This window comes from Anarrhichthys ocellatus, unplaced genomic scaffold (assembly GCF_004355925.1).
Source record: "Anarrhichthys ocellatus isolate YVR2014 unplaced genomic scaffold, GSC_Weel_1.0 scaffold42, whole genome shotgun sequence".
NCBI lineage: Eukaryota > Metazoa > Chordata > Actinopteri > Perciformes > Anarhichadidae > Anarrhichthys > Anarrhichthys ocellatus.
Window position 1 is genome coordinate 3,402,178 of NW_022280072.1, and position 14,628 is coordinate 3,416,805.

General features: G+C 43.8%; 1 protein-coding gene across 4 annotated transcripts in view; it reads left to right on the forward strand.

The window, feature by feature from the left end:
* The window catches only part of palld (palladin, cytoskeletal associated protein), a 49,356-nt gene that overhangs the window by 14,897 nt on the left and 19,831 nt on the right, over positions 1-14,628 (forward strand). For all 4 annotated transcript variants that reach the window (XM_031868262.1, XM_031868261.1, XM_031868260.1 and 1 more), the window contains one exon: positions 145-574. In XM_031868262.1, the coding sequence (XP_031724122.1) occupies positions 145-574 (430 nt within the window). The remainder of the gene's footprint in view (positions 1-144; positions 575-14,628) is intronic.

The window sequence follows — 14,628 nt, forward strand, 5'->3', positions numbered from 1 at the left end:
TGTGTGTGTGTGTGTGTGTGTGTGTGTGTGTGTGTGTGTGTGTGTGTGTGTGTGTGTGATCTGTATCTACTGAGGTATGTGGAAGAAAAACTAAACATTAAAGTCAAACATTTTCCACTTTTCTTCTTTGTTTGTTTCTCCCAGCAGCCGAGGACTCATCCAGTAATGGCATGTCTGCTGATAGCTCCGGGTTCGAGGATGTGGCCGCCTTCCCCCCTCCTCCCCCCCCGCCCACAGAGATCAGCCTCCTGGAGCTGCCACCCAAGATGATGCTGCCTCCGCCCGGCGCTTTCGTCATCAAGGAGCTCGAGATCTGGCCCAGTGTGTCTCCGGTACAGATGTGCTCAGAGGTAGAGGAGGATGAGGGAAGAGGGTCTGTGCAGAACGGCCGACCACCAAATCCAGCATCACCACCGAGTCCGCCTAAAGCGACCACACCCCCACCTCCACCACCACCTCTGCCACAGTCTGACGTTGCAACAGATGTCACAGTCACAGCTCAAAGGCCACCAGACTCCCCTCCATCCCCAGGGAAGGACGGTCCTCCGCTGCCCACCAAGCCTAAACCAAAGCTGTGAGTACCCTGTCTGTCTGTGGCCAGAGGGCGGGTCAGCCACCAGGCTGGGAGGGAGACAGGCTGGGAGGGAGACAGGCTGGGAGGCCCGTATGAGGTCTGGTGGAAATGATAGTGTCTCAGTGAAAGAGTTAACACGAGGGGGGAAATCCCGAACCCTGATTTTCAGAACAAAAGCATTCCCCCTGGCTTTCTTTCTGTCGGTGTCAATGTGGCATCGTGTTGGCTGCTTTCTGTCTGTGGCTGTAAACAGATCTGCGTGGCTTTGTTCTGGATGGCTCGTATTGTTTCTGTGTAACATCGGACTGCATGGACAAAGCACCTTTGTGTGAGCTCTATGGGGATCAGGTAGGATGTCACGAGTTATTAGAGGAGCATTGAACGGCTTTGTTTTCACCGGTCCCGTTTGGTTTATTTCAGATGTCTTGACGTGGACAAGCCTCTCGTGCATGGATTTTTATCTCACTTTATTTCATTTATTTTTCATTACAGCATCTTTATCAGGAAAGGATACAGTAGACAATAAATAAGTAGAGAGAGAGTTATATTATCATTCTATGTATTCTGTATACAGAATAATATATTCTGTTTTTAGGTTAACTTTGTAACTTCTGCGCTGGGACTACAGATGATAAATAGCCTCTTGGCTAACTCTGGTGCATTTATAATAATGTTTTTATTAATGTGCACCATCCCTTATCAAATAAACCAATAAAGAAAGAAATAGAATAGAGAGACAGAATGATGGGACGGACAGTCCACGACCAGACTTGGACCAGAGAGGTTGCGATCACATGGCTAACATCTTTATCCCGCACTCGGAGAGCGCAGACCACCGAGGACCATCCGCTCTAAAAATGTTGCTGGTTCTTCCTTCGCCGATGCTTCACGCTTCCTCCAAGCTTCCCGTAACGCCGCTGACAAATACAACCGAAAACATAATCTCCTTTCACGCGAGATTTCTGTTTTCTTCTCTTCTCTTTGTTTTAAACATGCGACACGGCTCTGGAGACGGCTATGACGGTCGGTCCAGACGGAAATATCTCTACAACTATTTAATGGACGATCATTAAATTATTTTGCAAAGATATTCATGATTTCCAGAGAATAAATCCCCGGACCTTTTCACTAGTGCCACCGTGAAGTTTGTGGTTCAGGGTGAATTATTTCATAACGTATTAGATGGACTGATATTGAAGTTGCTCCAGATATTCATGTCCTCCTCAGGATGAAGTTTAATAACTTTTTCCTCTACTGTCAACTTTTCACTTATTCAGTGAAATAATCTCTACAAGATGGATCGGCACCAAACTTTAATGTTGATTGTGAATGAATCCTAATGACTTCAGTAATGTTCTAATATTTTTGGACGGATTGCAGACATTCATGGAGAATATAAACTTTCCCCTCCAGACCTTTGTTATCCAATGCTTTGGTTTCGTGATTAGCCTTGCTAATTAGCAAATATTAGCATGCTAACTTGCTAAACTAAGATAGGAAACATTACACCTGCTAAACATCCACGTTAGCATTGCTGACTTTAGCATTTAGTTCAAAGCACCACTGCGCTGCTTGCAGGGTTGTAGACGTTTCACTCTCAATATTTACTGAGGCAGAGAGATTCTATGTAGAGGTTTCTAATATTACCGTCACCGTGTTGGACAATGCGAGCTGCATCTAAAGCAGATGGTTAGCGGTGTTGCTGAGCTGCTTTTAGACTCGGGTTTGGCTACAGAGCAGTAAAGCTTGGTTCTTGCATTGCTCAGGCTATTTCCACTGCATGTGTATTGGATCCGATTCCTGCTCGTGGATGCTACAGTGCTGCATATCTGTCGACGTAAATGTGGTGACTTGTTAATTCTGTGCTTCCAGAGCTGAGAGTGTAGAGGAGGAGGCAGAACATTACAGGTAAATATTTTGGTGATGCTCTGGATGTGATTTGAGTGGCACCACATGTAGCTGAAGCAAACAGACAACAGGAGAAATGATGGTCGGGTACCGGATATAATATGTAGAATATTGCACTGTGGGATAATAAATGAGAGGCCGCGGCTGGACGAGTGGAATCAGCTGATCGTTTACAATTGACGTACTGTAAAATAATTATGAGTTTGTTGTTGTAGAAAATCTTACACATGGCAAGAGAGATTGATGTACCACATTCTGATATTCTCAATTTCTTTACTCAGTTACTGAGAAAGAGATGCGACAAAGATAGAAAATAAACTCAGACTTGAATACGCTGCTAAAAAACAATCAGCTTCCAACTGTGAAGCAATTAGAACGCACACGCCATCCCTCTCCCCTTTAAATTCGACAATTACACCGTAAAAACCAGCAGCCCTGCTATTAACCAAAGGTCACGCTTCTGCCAGAAGTGTCTCCTCAGGTTACATAGAGGAACAGAGACTGACAACTCTCAACCTAAAAACCCCGGAGCTCATGGCGGAGTTCATCGTTTGTCGTGTGCCACATTGTGTAGGGATATATACAGTATATATATACACACATACTGTATATATCGCTCCTTCTCTGTAAGCCACGTGCTGCTGCTATGAAACATTAACAGCAGCCTTTGAAAGTGCTCCTAGTTTGTTACTTTAATTACATTTTACAGGAGTTCTGTTTAATAAGAGACACGACTTTGTAACAAACCACTTTGTTGACGTGCTATAACTTCGATAGACTGAGTGGAAACTATGACCCCTTTGTTGTGTATTTTTAGAATAAGACAATACTTTGAAATAGACTCATTATTTTATTGGCTTTTATGTTCAGGCAGTGTGGGTCAGTACGGATCCGTTCACCTCAGGCATCGAGTCAACACTTGGAGAACTAGTTCTACAGTTTTCTGGATTTCTGTACATATCAGCTTTTACTCCCAAAGAAATATTAAAAAAAGAAAAGTCTGGGTTCTAGGCACTAGTGGAAGGATGTGTTCACATGTAATCATCGAAAAATATAGTTTTGGTGATAAACTTTAATAAATCCAGTTGTTTAAGAGAGTGTTTTCACAGCATAAATAGATATTAGAGATGAATTGTGAGCCGTTTACAATACCTCTAAACATCTTATAATACATACAAGATTTATTTTAATCAATAGAAATACAGTCTTATATTTTCTTATCATTTGAATTGTGTTTTTATGAAGAAAAAAACACTATGAATTACTATAACAAAGTAAAAGAATAACATTTAGTAGTTTTGATGGTTTACTGACTTCAGAGCGTTGAAATGATTTTTGGGACGGTGGCAAAAAATATATAATATTCTGGATCCTTGTAGACCAGCTGCTGTAATCACACAACAAAGGGATCTGTCTCTGTTAATATGGATCATCAATAATTAGTATTAGGGATCTCTAAAACTTATGCTTGCTCCCTTTCATATTTAGTGCTGATCGGAACCGTGAGTTTTAAGAACCTTTACACCGCTACACAGCACAAAAAGGGACCGCTGCATTAAATATATTGTCAAGAATTGTTCTTGTTCACAAATCTGGAACAAATCACAGGCATAACAAACTGGAAGCGTGTGTGAGGGATGGGTTTTGCTTCAATAACACTGAGCTGATGAGGTGGAGGAAGTCCTTGTGTGACTTGGCAGACAGGACGGACTGCAGGAGAGAGAGAGCCGGGTCGGGAGGTATTTGGGTTTGATGCCCGGCGTTGATGTCAGACGTCAGGATAAGAATCAAAGGAAATTCCCAGGGGAGAGGCTCAGATTGGCCAGTTGGATCCGAACCAAACCCCCGGGTTTGGAGAGAAAGCTGAGTTTTACCACATGGTAGAGGACAGATAGATTGCCATTTGGCAGCACCGTCTCATTTTACGTTGCTCTGGAATCCAACCTTTTTTTTCCAACAAAATGTTGGTTGCTTGCTATAGTTGGCAACATTGGTGGATGTGTTATTTTCAGACTACTGTAAGCAGGATGAAATTAACTAGTGACACCATGTGGAGTCTGTGTTTTTATTGCCCCTCTCTGAGGATGAAATACAACGCAGACATATTGTGCTAAAGTTACCCTTTGCTTTCAGGTCTGTTATTTATGGAAACTGAGTCATCTTGGGATTGAAGCCTGTTTGAACGTGTGAGATGGTCTCGAAGATGAACTGGGTTTCCTGCAGAAGGGTTCTAAAAAAAGATCTGGCAGGATTCAGGACTACAGTATAGTAGGGGGGGGGTCACAAAAGTCACGGATCGGATCAGGGTGTTGAGTCAAGGATCGGATCTTAATTCACTCTCGAATAACTTCGTCGACTAAAACCAAACCAACCGATTGGTCTGTTACACCGCTACTGTACAGCTTTGAAACACACGAGGACATTATGAGACCGGCCATAATTCAGCTGGATGAGACTTTACATCTCAAAGAAAGGTCACTGCTGATTCTACAACACAACTCCGCTCTGTTCAGGACTCCTCAGGGTTCACCGGCTCACACACGACCATCTGTAGAGCCACATTACGATAGACTGATAACACCTGGAGCTTGTGAATCTGTGTGTGTGTGTGAGTTTTGATGGATGAGGTGTCGGTGCTGCTGGTGTCCAGTGTCAGCTTTCCTATATTGATAAAGGCGCACGTTTGCGAAGTGTGACATTTCACACGGATCTGCGTTGCCTACAGTCATTTGTTGTGTAATGACATATCCTTGCTAGTACAAGAGGTGCATGTGGTTGTGTGTTTTCACATTTTTTATTTGTATGGCAGCTTTGCTGTTGAGGTAAGGCTTTCCTTGTGTTGGTAGGTTGCTTATATAGCTCCAGGTTGTAATTAAAGTCTACGTATGAAACGCTATGGCACGATAGCGAGCTAGAAACCAGCTCACCGAGAGTGAAAAACAAGACTACGACACAAAAGGAGGAGACGGAGAAAAGTGTCGAGCCAGTGCAACGGTAGGTGTGACCACAGTGATATCGAGCGTGATAATAGGGGCAAAGCGTTATATTATAGGGTGGGTTAATGTCTGGGTGGGCGTCACACACACCGAGCACAAGTAGCAGAGGCAACAATTATCCTCAAACCATTCAGCCTAATCTCTATTTCGTAAGACCAGGAATCAACTTTGACAGTCGAAATTGTTCTCTTGCACGGACTTCATTCCACAAAGTGCTCAGTTGAACTCTTACTCGAAACATGTCTGTGGATTTTTTTTTTATTCTTATGCAACTCCATCAGTATGTTCATTTTCACTCCGTGTTGTAAGATTACAGATGATGAAAAACAGGCACACTTCAGCACCTCAATTTAGCTTTTCCTCACCACACTCCAGTCCAGAATGATTCATGTTTTCTGCTGTTTCTATTTTTTCTACTATTTCTCGATAGCAAACTCAGCATAAATGCTTAACTGACAGAATAGTTATGATCAACACAGCACACAAAAAAAACATAAAGTCAAACTCTTCTTCTTCTTCTTTTTTGAGGTTTATTGGCGGTTGGCAAACAATTAATCGGTGCATTACCGCCACCAACTGGTATGGAGTGTGGATCAGGGTGTCTAGTACTTATAGTTCAGTATAAAAAATAAAAAATAAAATAAAGAAATGAGAAACGAAACAAATGGCTCATATTTTCTCAATAATACAAAGTCAAACTCACAGTTCGGCGTCAGTCTTGATGAAACCGGAAGCTGAAATCCTCGTCGGAACGCTCAGCAACAGTCACTTCCGGTTCAGAAATGGCCGATCTCGTAGCATCTGACCCTGACAGCTTTCCCGGACACCCATGGAGGTCCGTCTGACCTCGACTCCAGTACCGGGTCTCAGCTTAGACCGGACTGGTTCACGTATCCACCAGTCAAACAAGCTAACTTAAAGAAACTGTTGTTAGCCGATGCTACCAATACAATGGACTCACTTAGCTAGCAGCCTCTAACGTTACTCTCGCTAGCTTAGCGGCTAACTGCTATTTCAGATACTCACAGAATCTGGGCTTGTGTAAACACATACAAACACTAACGTTCAGGCTAATAAATCGGGATTTAATAAATAGAGAGAAGTGCGTGTTGGTGTTTTAACCTACGGACTCCATTTTTCCTCCATTTGCTCAACCGGGAGCTATCGTCTTTCTCCCGCCTTCTTCCTGACCTATGACCAATTAGCACAGGTGTCACTGACTGACAGCTACACCAACCAATCAAACAAAAGAGCTGAAACTAAAGGCACAATCTGTGTTCAATATTGTTAAGAAATGCTTATTTTAACTACTAATTTTGGAGTTATCAATCTGGACAGCAGGAGTCTGTAAAATAATGACATGATTTGATCATACTATCATAATACAATTCCACCAAAAGTCGATATAAATTGATATAATGAATCCCAAACGCACAGGAGCTTAGGAGAACCACTTACTGCACTAATCTTAGTGTTTCGAGGCTCTGCACACTTACATGCAGTGATAACGATGAGGAATGGTCTGATCCACTTTAACGTGGCCGGTATTGCATGTTTTTCTTGACCTTATATACCTTTCAATCCCTGTCCGCTGACATGAGATTAAATGATTTCTGCAGTATAGCTCCAAACCTCTTTAACCCCCGGTGAGGCTGTTGTCAAGGGCTACAACATACAAACTGAAGACAACAAACAACTTTTTGCCAACAGCCACACACACACAGCCGCCCCCCCCCCACACACACACACACACACACACACACACACAGCAGGTGACTTGTTGCAGTCTGTCCCTTTGTTGTTGTTTTTTAATATCAGACCACAGGATTGTCTTCTTCATATTCATTTCAAAGCAGCATCTACAGTATATTCTCTCTGTGTTGCGTTGCTGAGCAAAGAGCCAGCATCGGTCACATATCTGCACCGTGACTCAGAGCTTCCTCTCAGCGGTGTGTTTGTGTTTACGAGGTGCAAGTCGTGAACTCTCTAATGAAGTAGTAACAATCACTTTCTTATCGAGGTGTTGCTTGTGGTTTTTACGGCGAGTAGGAAACATGTATGTTAAAGAACCACATATGGTGCCGGGTGCACACTGAGAACTGTGCGTGCGGTTCATCGTCATCAAACGTCTAATTAAAAATGGAAGTTAAACACTGACTGTGGATCAGTTCCCTAATGGATACCTTTCGCCTGGATGCAGAGGTTTCTGATTACCAGCAAATGGAAAAAAAATGGGCAGAAACAGAAAGTTCGTTGTCATCATCAGGGAGGAAATGAGATTGTGCAACAGAATAAAAAGAAAAAAAAATAGCAAAAGTGAAGTCAGCCGAGAGACACAAGGGGAGCAGGGAAAGCAGATAACTTCACATCAACCTCCAGAGTGAGAGATGGGCAGTCCTTAAAAGGACATGGGTGACTCAGGATTGGCTGAGACGCCAGACCGGCTAACCACTGGATTGGTCGGTCGGGCTACAGTGACCTGAGAGGAATGGAGAAACGTTCCAAATAAGGAAGAGAGTTGTCGGAGCTGACCTCCATAACACAGAGAGGGGGGGGGGGACAGCAGAGGGGAAAGTGAGCGATGAAAAGAGACCTGTGTGTGTGTGTGTGTGTGTGTGTGTGTGTGTGCGCGCTTGTGAGTTGACAGCATGGAAACTAACAGGCCTCAATGATCCCCTCATAGAAAGCACACTGTGTGTTTCCCAGGAAAGAACACGCTGGTATGTTAAACACTGAGACACACTACACATTACCACACAAGCACACACACACACACACACGCTCAGAGGTTCACATTGTTTCCGGATGAGGTCAATCAACCTCTGATTAAATCCTGACCCCGGCTGACGGTGTGTGTGTGTGTGTGTGTGGTAAAGACTTGATCTCTCTTTAGACACAGTGAGACCAACACACCACTTCCACTAATTAGTGGGTGTAACAACGTACACGCACTAATCTCCTGACACCGCTGTCACCGAGAGGCGACTGAGCGCGGAGCAGATTCACTCTGATGAATCGATGAGTCAGCGCATCAGGGAATGACTCCAACTCTGGGGGGGGGGGACCCTCCTCTCCCCAATAATAACAAGCACACTTATACAAGTATACAAAGGGCCCGGGACGATGTGGAAAACTCACGTCACGGTTATCCGGTCCAAAATAAATGCGATTGTTGATATTTATTTATTTAGCCGTTAGTTATAGCGAGGTAGACGCTACACGTACAAAAACACCACATCACAATGTAAAAACAAGTGTGTAATAAGAATAACAAAAGGGAACAAACAATGACAAGTCAGAACATTTTATAAAAACAAAAGAAAACAAACTAGAAAAAAACAATAAAGAAACAACAATGATGACGACAATAAAAACAAAACAACAAGTACCCACATCTTAAATGGTGCCGATAATCATTAAAATACAGCGGAACACATGCAGGCCACTTAAAGATGAGTTGCTTCTAATAAGTAAACAAATCTGCCAATGGAACAAGTGAGAAATAAATTGGTAAGATGTCTTGAAATAAATTGTAATATTTTGGACTTTAAAGATGAAGTCTTTAAAGAGATCTTGAAATTAGCTGGTAAAACTGGAGCTGTATTTCACGAGTATTAGGAAGTCTCGTGTGTCATAATCAGATTGTAAATGCTCAAAAGTAGCATTTTGGTCGACAAACAAAGTCCCTCTATCTCACTGACATGTTATTCGTCAGCTGTTTGTGTCTCATATTGAGATATTTTGACTAGTGATAGAACAAATATAGTTAAATATAGCGATAAAGTCACTCGTGATAATATTCACTATGATCAGAACTTCACCACGATCACCTTATTGTGAGTGTTAAAAAAAAATCCCATATCTCAACTACACACAGTGACCCCCCCCTTCTGGACCAGATCCCGGACCAGATCCCGGACCTCCCACCTCCCCATCAACACGCTGTGACTCATCAGCAAGTCTGGAAAACACACAGCGGCTCTAAAAATAGAGGCGTCGTGCACCAAAAATAGAAATGACTTATTCTCAAAAAAAGGTTTTTGCTTCATCTCGCAAAAATGAAGAAAATTCTTTGATTGAGAAACAGAGTACTCGTGAACATTTCGCTGAATGAATCCAGATCTGTGTGGTTGTGACGGGAGTGTTTGCACACAGATTTTGTCCTCATTACTCATGTTGTTCCAAAGGTCCAACGCGATTACATCAAACTATGATGCTGCTCGGCGTGTCGATACCGTCGCTGTGCTCTGTGGATGATGTTTCTGCAGAATGTGGATTTTAGTTCCAGAAAGGGCGTCGTTTCAAATGTTCCCTCACAATGGACACATCTCATTCGTGTCACCTGAAACTGAGGGAATTGTTCAGACGATTCATTTCTTAAACTCTCTCCTCGATCATCCCGTCTCTCCACTGTTCAGCCAGTCAGCAAACAATATGAAAGTGGACACAAAAGGACGAGTGAAAAGCTATTTGTTACAGGTGGTCTGCTGTTTCTTTATGGATGTTTTTCTTTATCTGTGACTCTGTGACAGCTGTCGTTACTTTGGGGTTCCTGACTCCCAAAAAGGGAAGTTCCTCGGTTTAGAAGAGCTTTTATTCTGAAAACGGACTGGTCTCAGGCAGGCCGGGCAGCTTTTATTGTGAAGAGGAGGAGCTCGCAGACAGACTGACTCATGCACAGAGAGAGAGAGAGAGAGAGAGAGAGAGAGTCTCTGTCTGGCTGCTCAGCCTCTATATATGCTCCTCACACCTGGCAGAGCAGCACTGCGACGTAGTTTCACTCTGCAGGGAAATACCAGCGCTGCTGCTGCTGCACACCGAGAACCACAACACTGAAGGTAAAAAACTCTTCTTTTTGTGTCGACTGACAACAGTGAATAGACATGACAGAATGATGAGGGAAATGGATTAAAAGAGGTTTTTCTTTCACTTCTAAACTTCAAGTTCTCGGGGGGAAAACTTCTTTATCAACTTTTCTTTAAATTGAAAAGTCATCGGAGCCAAACACTGTGTCATTACATTTGAATTAGGGAGTACATGGACGACAGAGAAGCCCAATGATTGAGGTGGAAGAATGACTTCTTTTTTTTTTCCTTCCCGGTTTACCAGCTCGGCACGTTAATGTTTAAATAATATGTTTTCAGAATGGGTGTGTGGGGTTTTCCTGAGAGTGTGATACCCATTCATTTAGCTGGAAGCTCAGGAAAGGTTCAGTGAGTTCAGGCTGTTAGAGAGAGAGAGAGAGAAAAGAGTGTGAATCACTCTAACAAAGATGAAATAGTTTTATAGCGTCTGTGTTCATGTGGAGAGGTTCATGTTGTTTGCAGAGCTCCTCGGTGGAGTCAGATGGATTAGTTAACACAATAGAGTCTGAGAAAAGCTTGTGTCTCACTCATCTAACTCTTTCACTTCTTCTCCACTTTCTGGCTCTCTTCCTCCTCCTCCTCCTCCTCCTCCTCTCCCTCCACTCCTGCTGCTAATCCCATTTGATGGCAATGTCTTTCCCCACTCCAATCCAGGGAAGAATGTCTTCAGCATTCCTGCTGTAGAGAAAAAAAAAACACCATATCACTTGGACAGAAAGAGCGAGAGGTGAAGGAGTGAGGTGTGGGGGGGGGGGGGTGGATGGAAGCGTATAGAGAAAAGCTTGCTGATTGTCGAGAGCACCTCTTCACCTACACTTAGATATGAAATGTGAGCCCAGAGAGAGAGAGAGAGAGAGAGCGAGAGAGAGAGAGAGAGAGAGAGAGAGAGAGAGAGAGAGGGAGAGAGAGGGAAATAATAGGAGAGGAAAGAAAGAAAGAAAGTAGGGCAAGGAGAAAGTGAGTGAGCGGAGGCGCCGTGAGATGTTGGTGTGGCTGGAATAAGAAAAAACGCTCTACGATTTAAAGACAGGAGAGGAGGGGGGGTGGCTGAAGGAAAACAGTCTGGTTCTGTTTTATGTGGTGTGTGTGCAATTAGAGCCAGAGAGAACGAGGAGAAAGGGGGGATGGTGGGGGGGATGGGGTACCCGGGGAGGAGAGGGGTTGAATATAAGTTGAGGAGGGAGAACATGTCAGCTGACGGGGAAGATGTGGATGAATGGAAGCTGCAGACGGAGAATAAAACGCGAGATGTGTAGAATACGGTGTCAGAGATTGTTTGGAAATGTTCTCGGAAAGTTGGGAGTCCTTTGCTCTTGTGGCAGTCGAGGGAGTCAGGAGAGAGTGTGTGTGTGTGTGTGTGTGTGTGTGTGTGTGTGTGTGTGTGTGTGTGTGAGAGACACAAATGCATGAGGATCTCTTAAATGTTAAAGAAACTCCCCCAAACATGACACACATTTCCAGTCAGAAGGTGACATATTTCTTCATATCAGTCAATGTTTTCTAAAGAAAACAGCTCGTGTGGCTCTTTTCAGCCGGTCTTACTCACAGTCCCGTCAGTGTGTCACTCAGACATCAGCCCAGTCACATCGATGGTCGGGTTCCTGCTCGGGGGCATCAGACAAGCTCGTACTGACGCACTGAGGTGATGACACAATGCTCGGTGGCGAATTGCAAGTGAGGAAGCCGTGAACCAGGTGTGTGTGCAGACATGCACCTTTGTTTTTTTGCGTGAGTAGAAAAGGTGTGCAAGGTGTTGCAGCTTCGGTGATTTAATCTTTCTGCATTTCTTTACTGTCACGAAGTCCTCGTCGGTGATCTCATGGCTGTGTTTGTGTTGTAGGTGTGATAACTGGAGCTCAATTTCACTATTTGGATATAAATCATTGACAAATGACAAGGTTATCCTGTTGCTAATCCATGGTGTGTTTGCAGAAACAAATGCACACAGAGAGGTGTAATGCAAACACACAAGGAGGGGCCTGAACGTAGCCTCGAACACCCACTAAAGTCATGTTTCCACTCGCTTGTAGTCTCACCTTTTCTGTTTATAAAGAGAACAGGCGCGTCCTCAGTTCCCCCTCGTGTTGTTGTTTACAGAAGGAAAGCCCTCATTACTGGCTATGTACACTCAACTACTTCCTGTTTGCCCCCCCCTCATCGCCTGCTTCCTGTCATCAGCTGGCCCGAGTTCTAATAAAGCGGCTCCATCTCTGCAGCCAGCTGTGGAGCGGAGATATAAAACCGCTCGGCGGCGGAACAGTGGACGGGTTTCTCACGCACCCCGGGTCGTTATTGTTCAGGGAGCACAAACAAGCGGCACCGGGTAAACATGGCCAACTCAGATGTTGAGGTCTTGGTTTATTGAAGCAAGATGCTGCTGGTGGAGACCCACTGTGTCTGGCACGTCTGACTGATGCATCACCGAAGCTGTAAAACGCTCTTTCAATTATGTTACTGCTGAAGCTGTTCCTGGATTTGTTTACTGAGCTGTTCCATGTAGAAACTGGAGAGACAAAAGCTACTCCAGACCAGATTCCTGTTTCCCTTTTCCCCCCTCCACCATTAAAGAGTTTACAGACAGGATCCAGCCCAAGGAAAGTATTTTTCAGGATGAAAAGGGGAAAAAGATATAACTGCTCTGCCTATTTTTAACCACCAAAAAGAAATGAAAAGCAAAGAGAGAGAGATAGACATCAGAGTAATGCTGTGTTACAGAGTGACAGACGGACCGCTTTCTCACAGCAAAGCCCGGCGCTCTGTGGGCCAGTTGGCTCGGACCAGAGCAGTAAAACACAGCGCCGTTGATATGGCAACAGAGGAAAACTTCCCTTCTAATCCTCCGCCGCAGAGACAAAGAACAAGAGGGAGAGATGGAGGTCGGCTCGGCCTCTCGAAGACATTTGTAGATGCCTTATAAGCGTTTTAGCAGGAAAAGGCAGCACTTAAGTGTGCTTACATCGGCCTTGTGGTGTGGTCAAAGCGGTTTGGACGATCAGAGCTGGGCGGGGGGGGCTTGGGGGCTGGATGACCTTCTCTTGATGAAAATCCTGTAAACCGAGTGGGCCTTTAAACTATTCATGCAGCTGCAAATTATACAAGCTGACCTTTGCATGTGCCGTCAAATATGAAGCAGGAAGCACAGTTAACTGTTAATAAGTGCATAATAAAGGGTTAATTAACGCCAACAAGGCATTGTTCTTGTTTTAGACCCAGTACTTGCAAAAAGCATAGTTAACTGTTATTAAACTCTTAGTAAAGGATTAATTAACCTTAATTAAGCAACAAAAAAAGCTTAGTAAAGATTTAACAACGACATAATAGGTAAGTTAGTTATAAGTGTTTATAAATGTCTTATAATCTAACAATAAACGGGCTTATGATGCTATTATTTACACTCATATAGTCTTATTAACATAATAATGTTAATAAGACTATATGGACTTTTAAGGGCCTCATTGCCTTTTTAACACTTATTACAAAGACAGTAATACAAAGCGTTATCAGAATGTGAAATCTAATCTTTGAGTTGCGTTTAGATGCATTTTCATGATTTTTACTTGACTTGTATCCTGAATCAGGGACTTCTTGACCAGAGTAAGAGGGAGAGAGAACGTGTTATGTTAGAATAAGACAAAGCAGTTTGGCTTTGTGATGAATGAAGGCGCTTGTTTCTATTTGTAGAAAGTGAAGAGCACCTTTTAAGGCAAAGGGATGATGGATCCACTCTGCCTGCTGCTTATACATTCACAACGTTTTACCAAACGTCAAAAACATAGGTCCAGAAAAGAATGCAGTGAAGGTCTTTGAGGAGTTTCATGCTGAGGCAGTCAAAGCGGTGTGTCGGGGGTTGTGAGGGATGAGGCGGCGAGGAAATGAAGTGTGTTTCCTCTCTGCTGGAGCAGACGGGCAGGGCGCTCAGAGAAAAACACAGCCAAAAAAGGAATTGAAACGGCTGCAGAGCGCTGCAGAGCTCCTCGCGAGCTGCCAAACTATTCCTGTAAAAGCACTCTTTTGGTGGAGGCCTGAACGGGAGAGCTCTGGAGAATGTAAAGAAAAACAAGGGGGGGGGGGGGATCGATTGTGTGCTCTTAAGGTTAAGTTAACCTCTGCAGGAAAGCACACGACCAAAACAACTTTCTAGGACGGACTAGTCGTCATGTTGCTGCTGGTGGATGTGTTACATTACGCTAACTGTCAGCTTTGTGAAAAACCCAGTGGTGTTGTTTTCAAATGTCGACGGGGAGAGGGAGGCTAAAGGGGGGAGAGGGAGGCTAAAGGGGGGAGA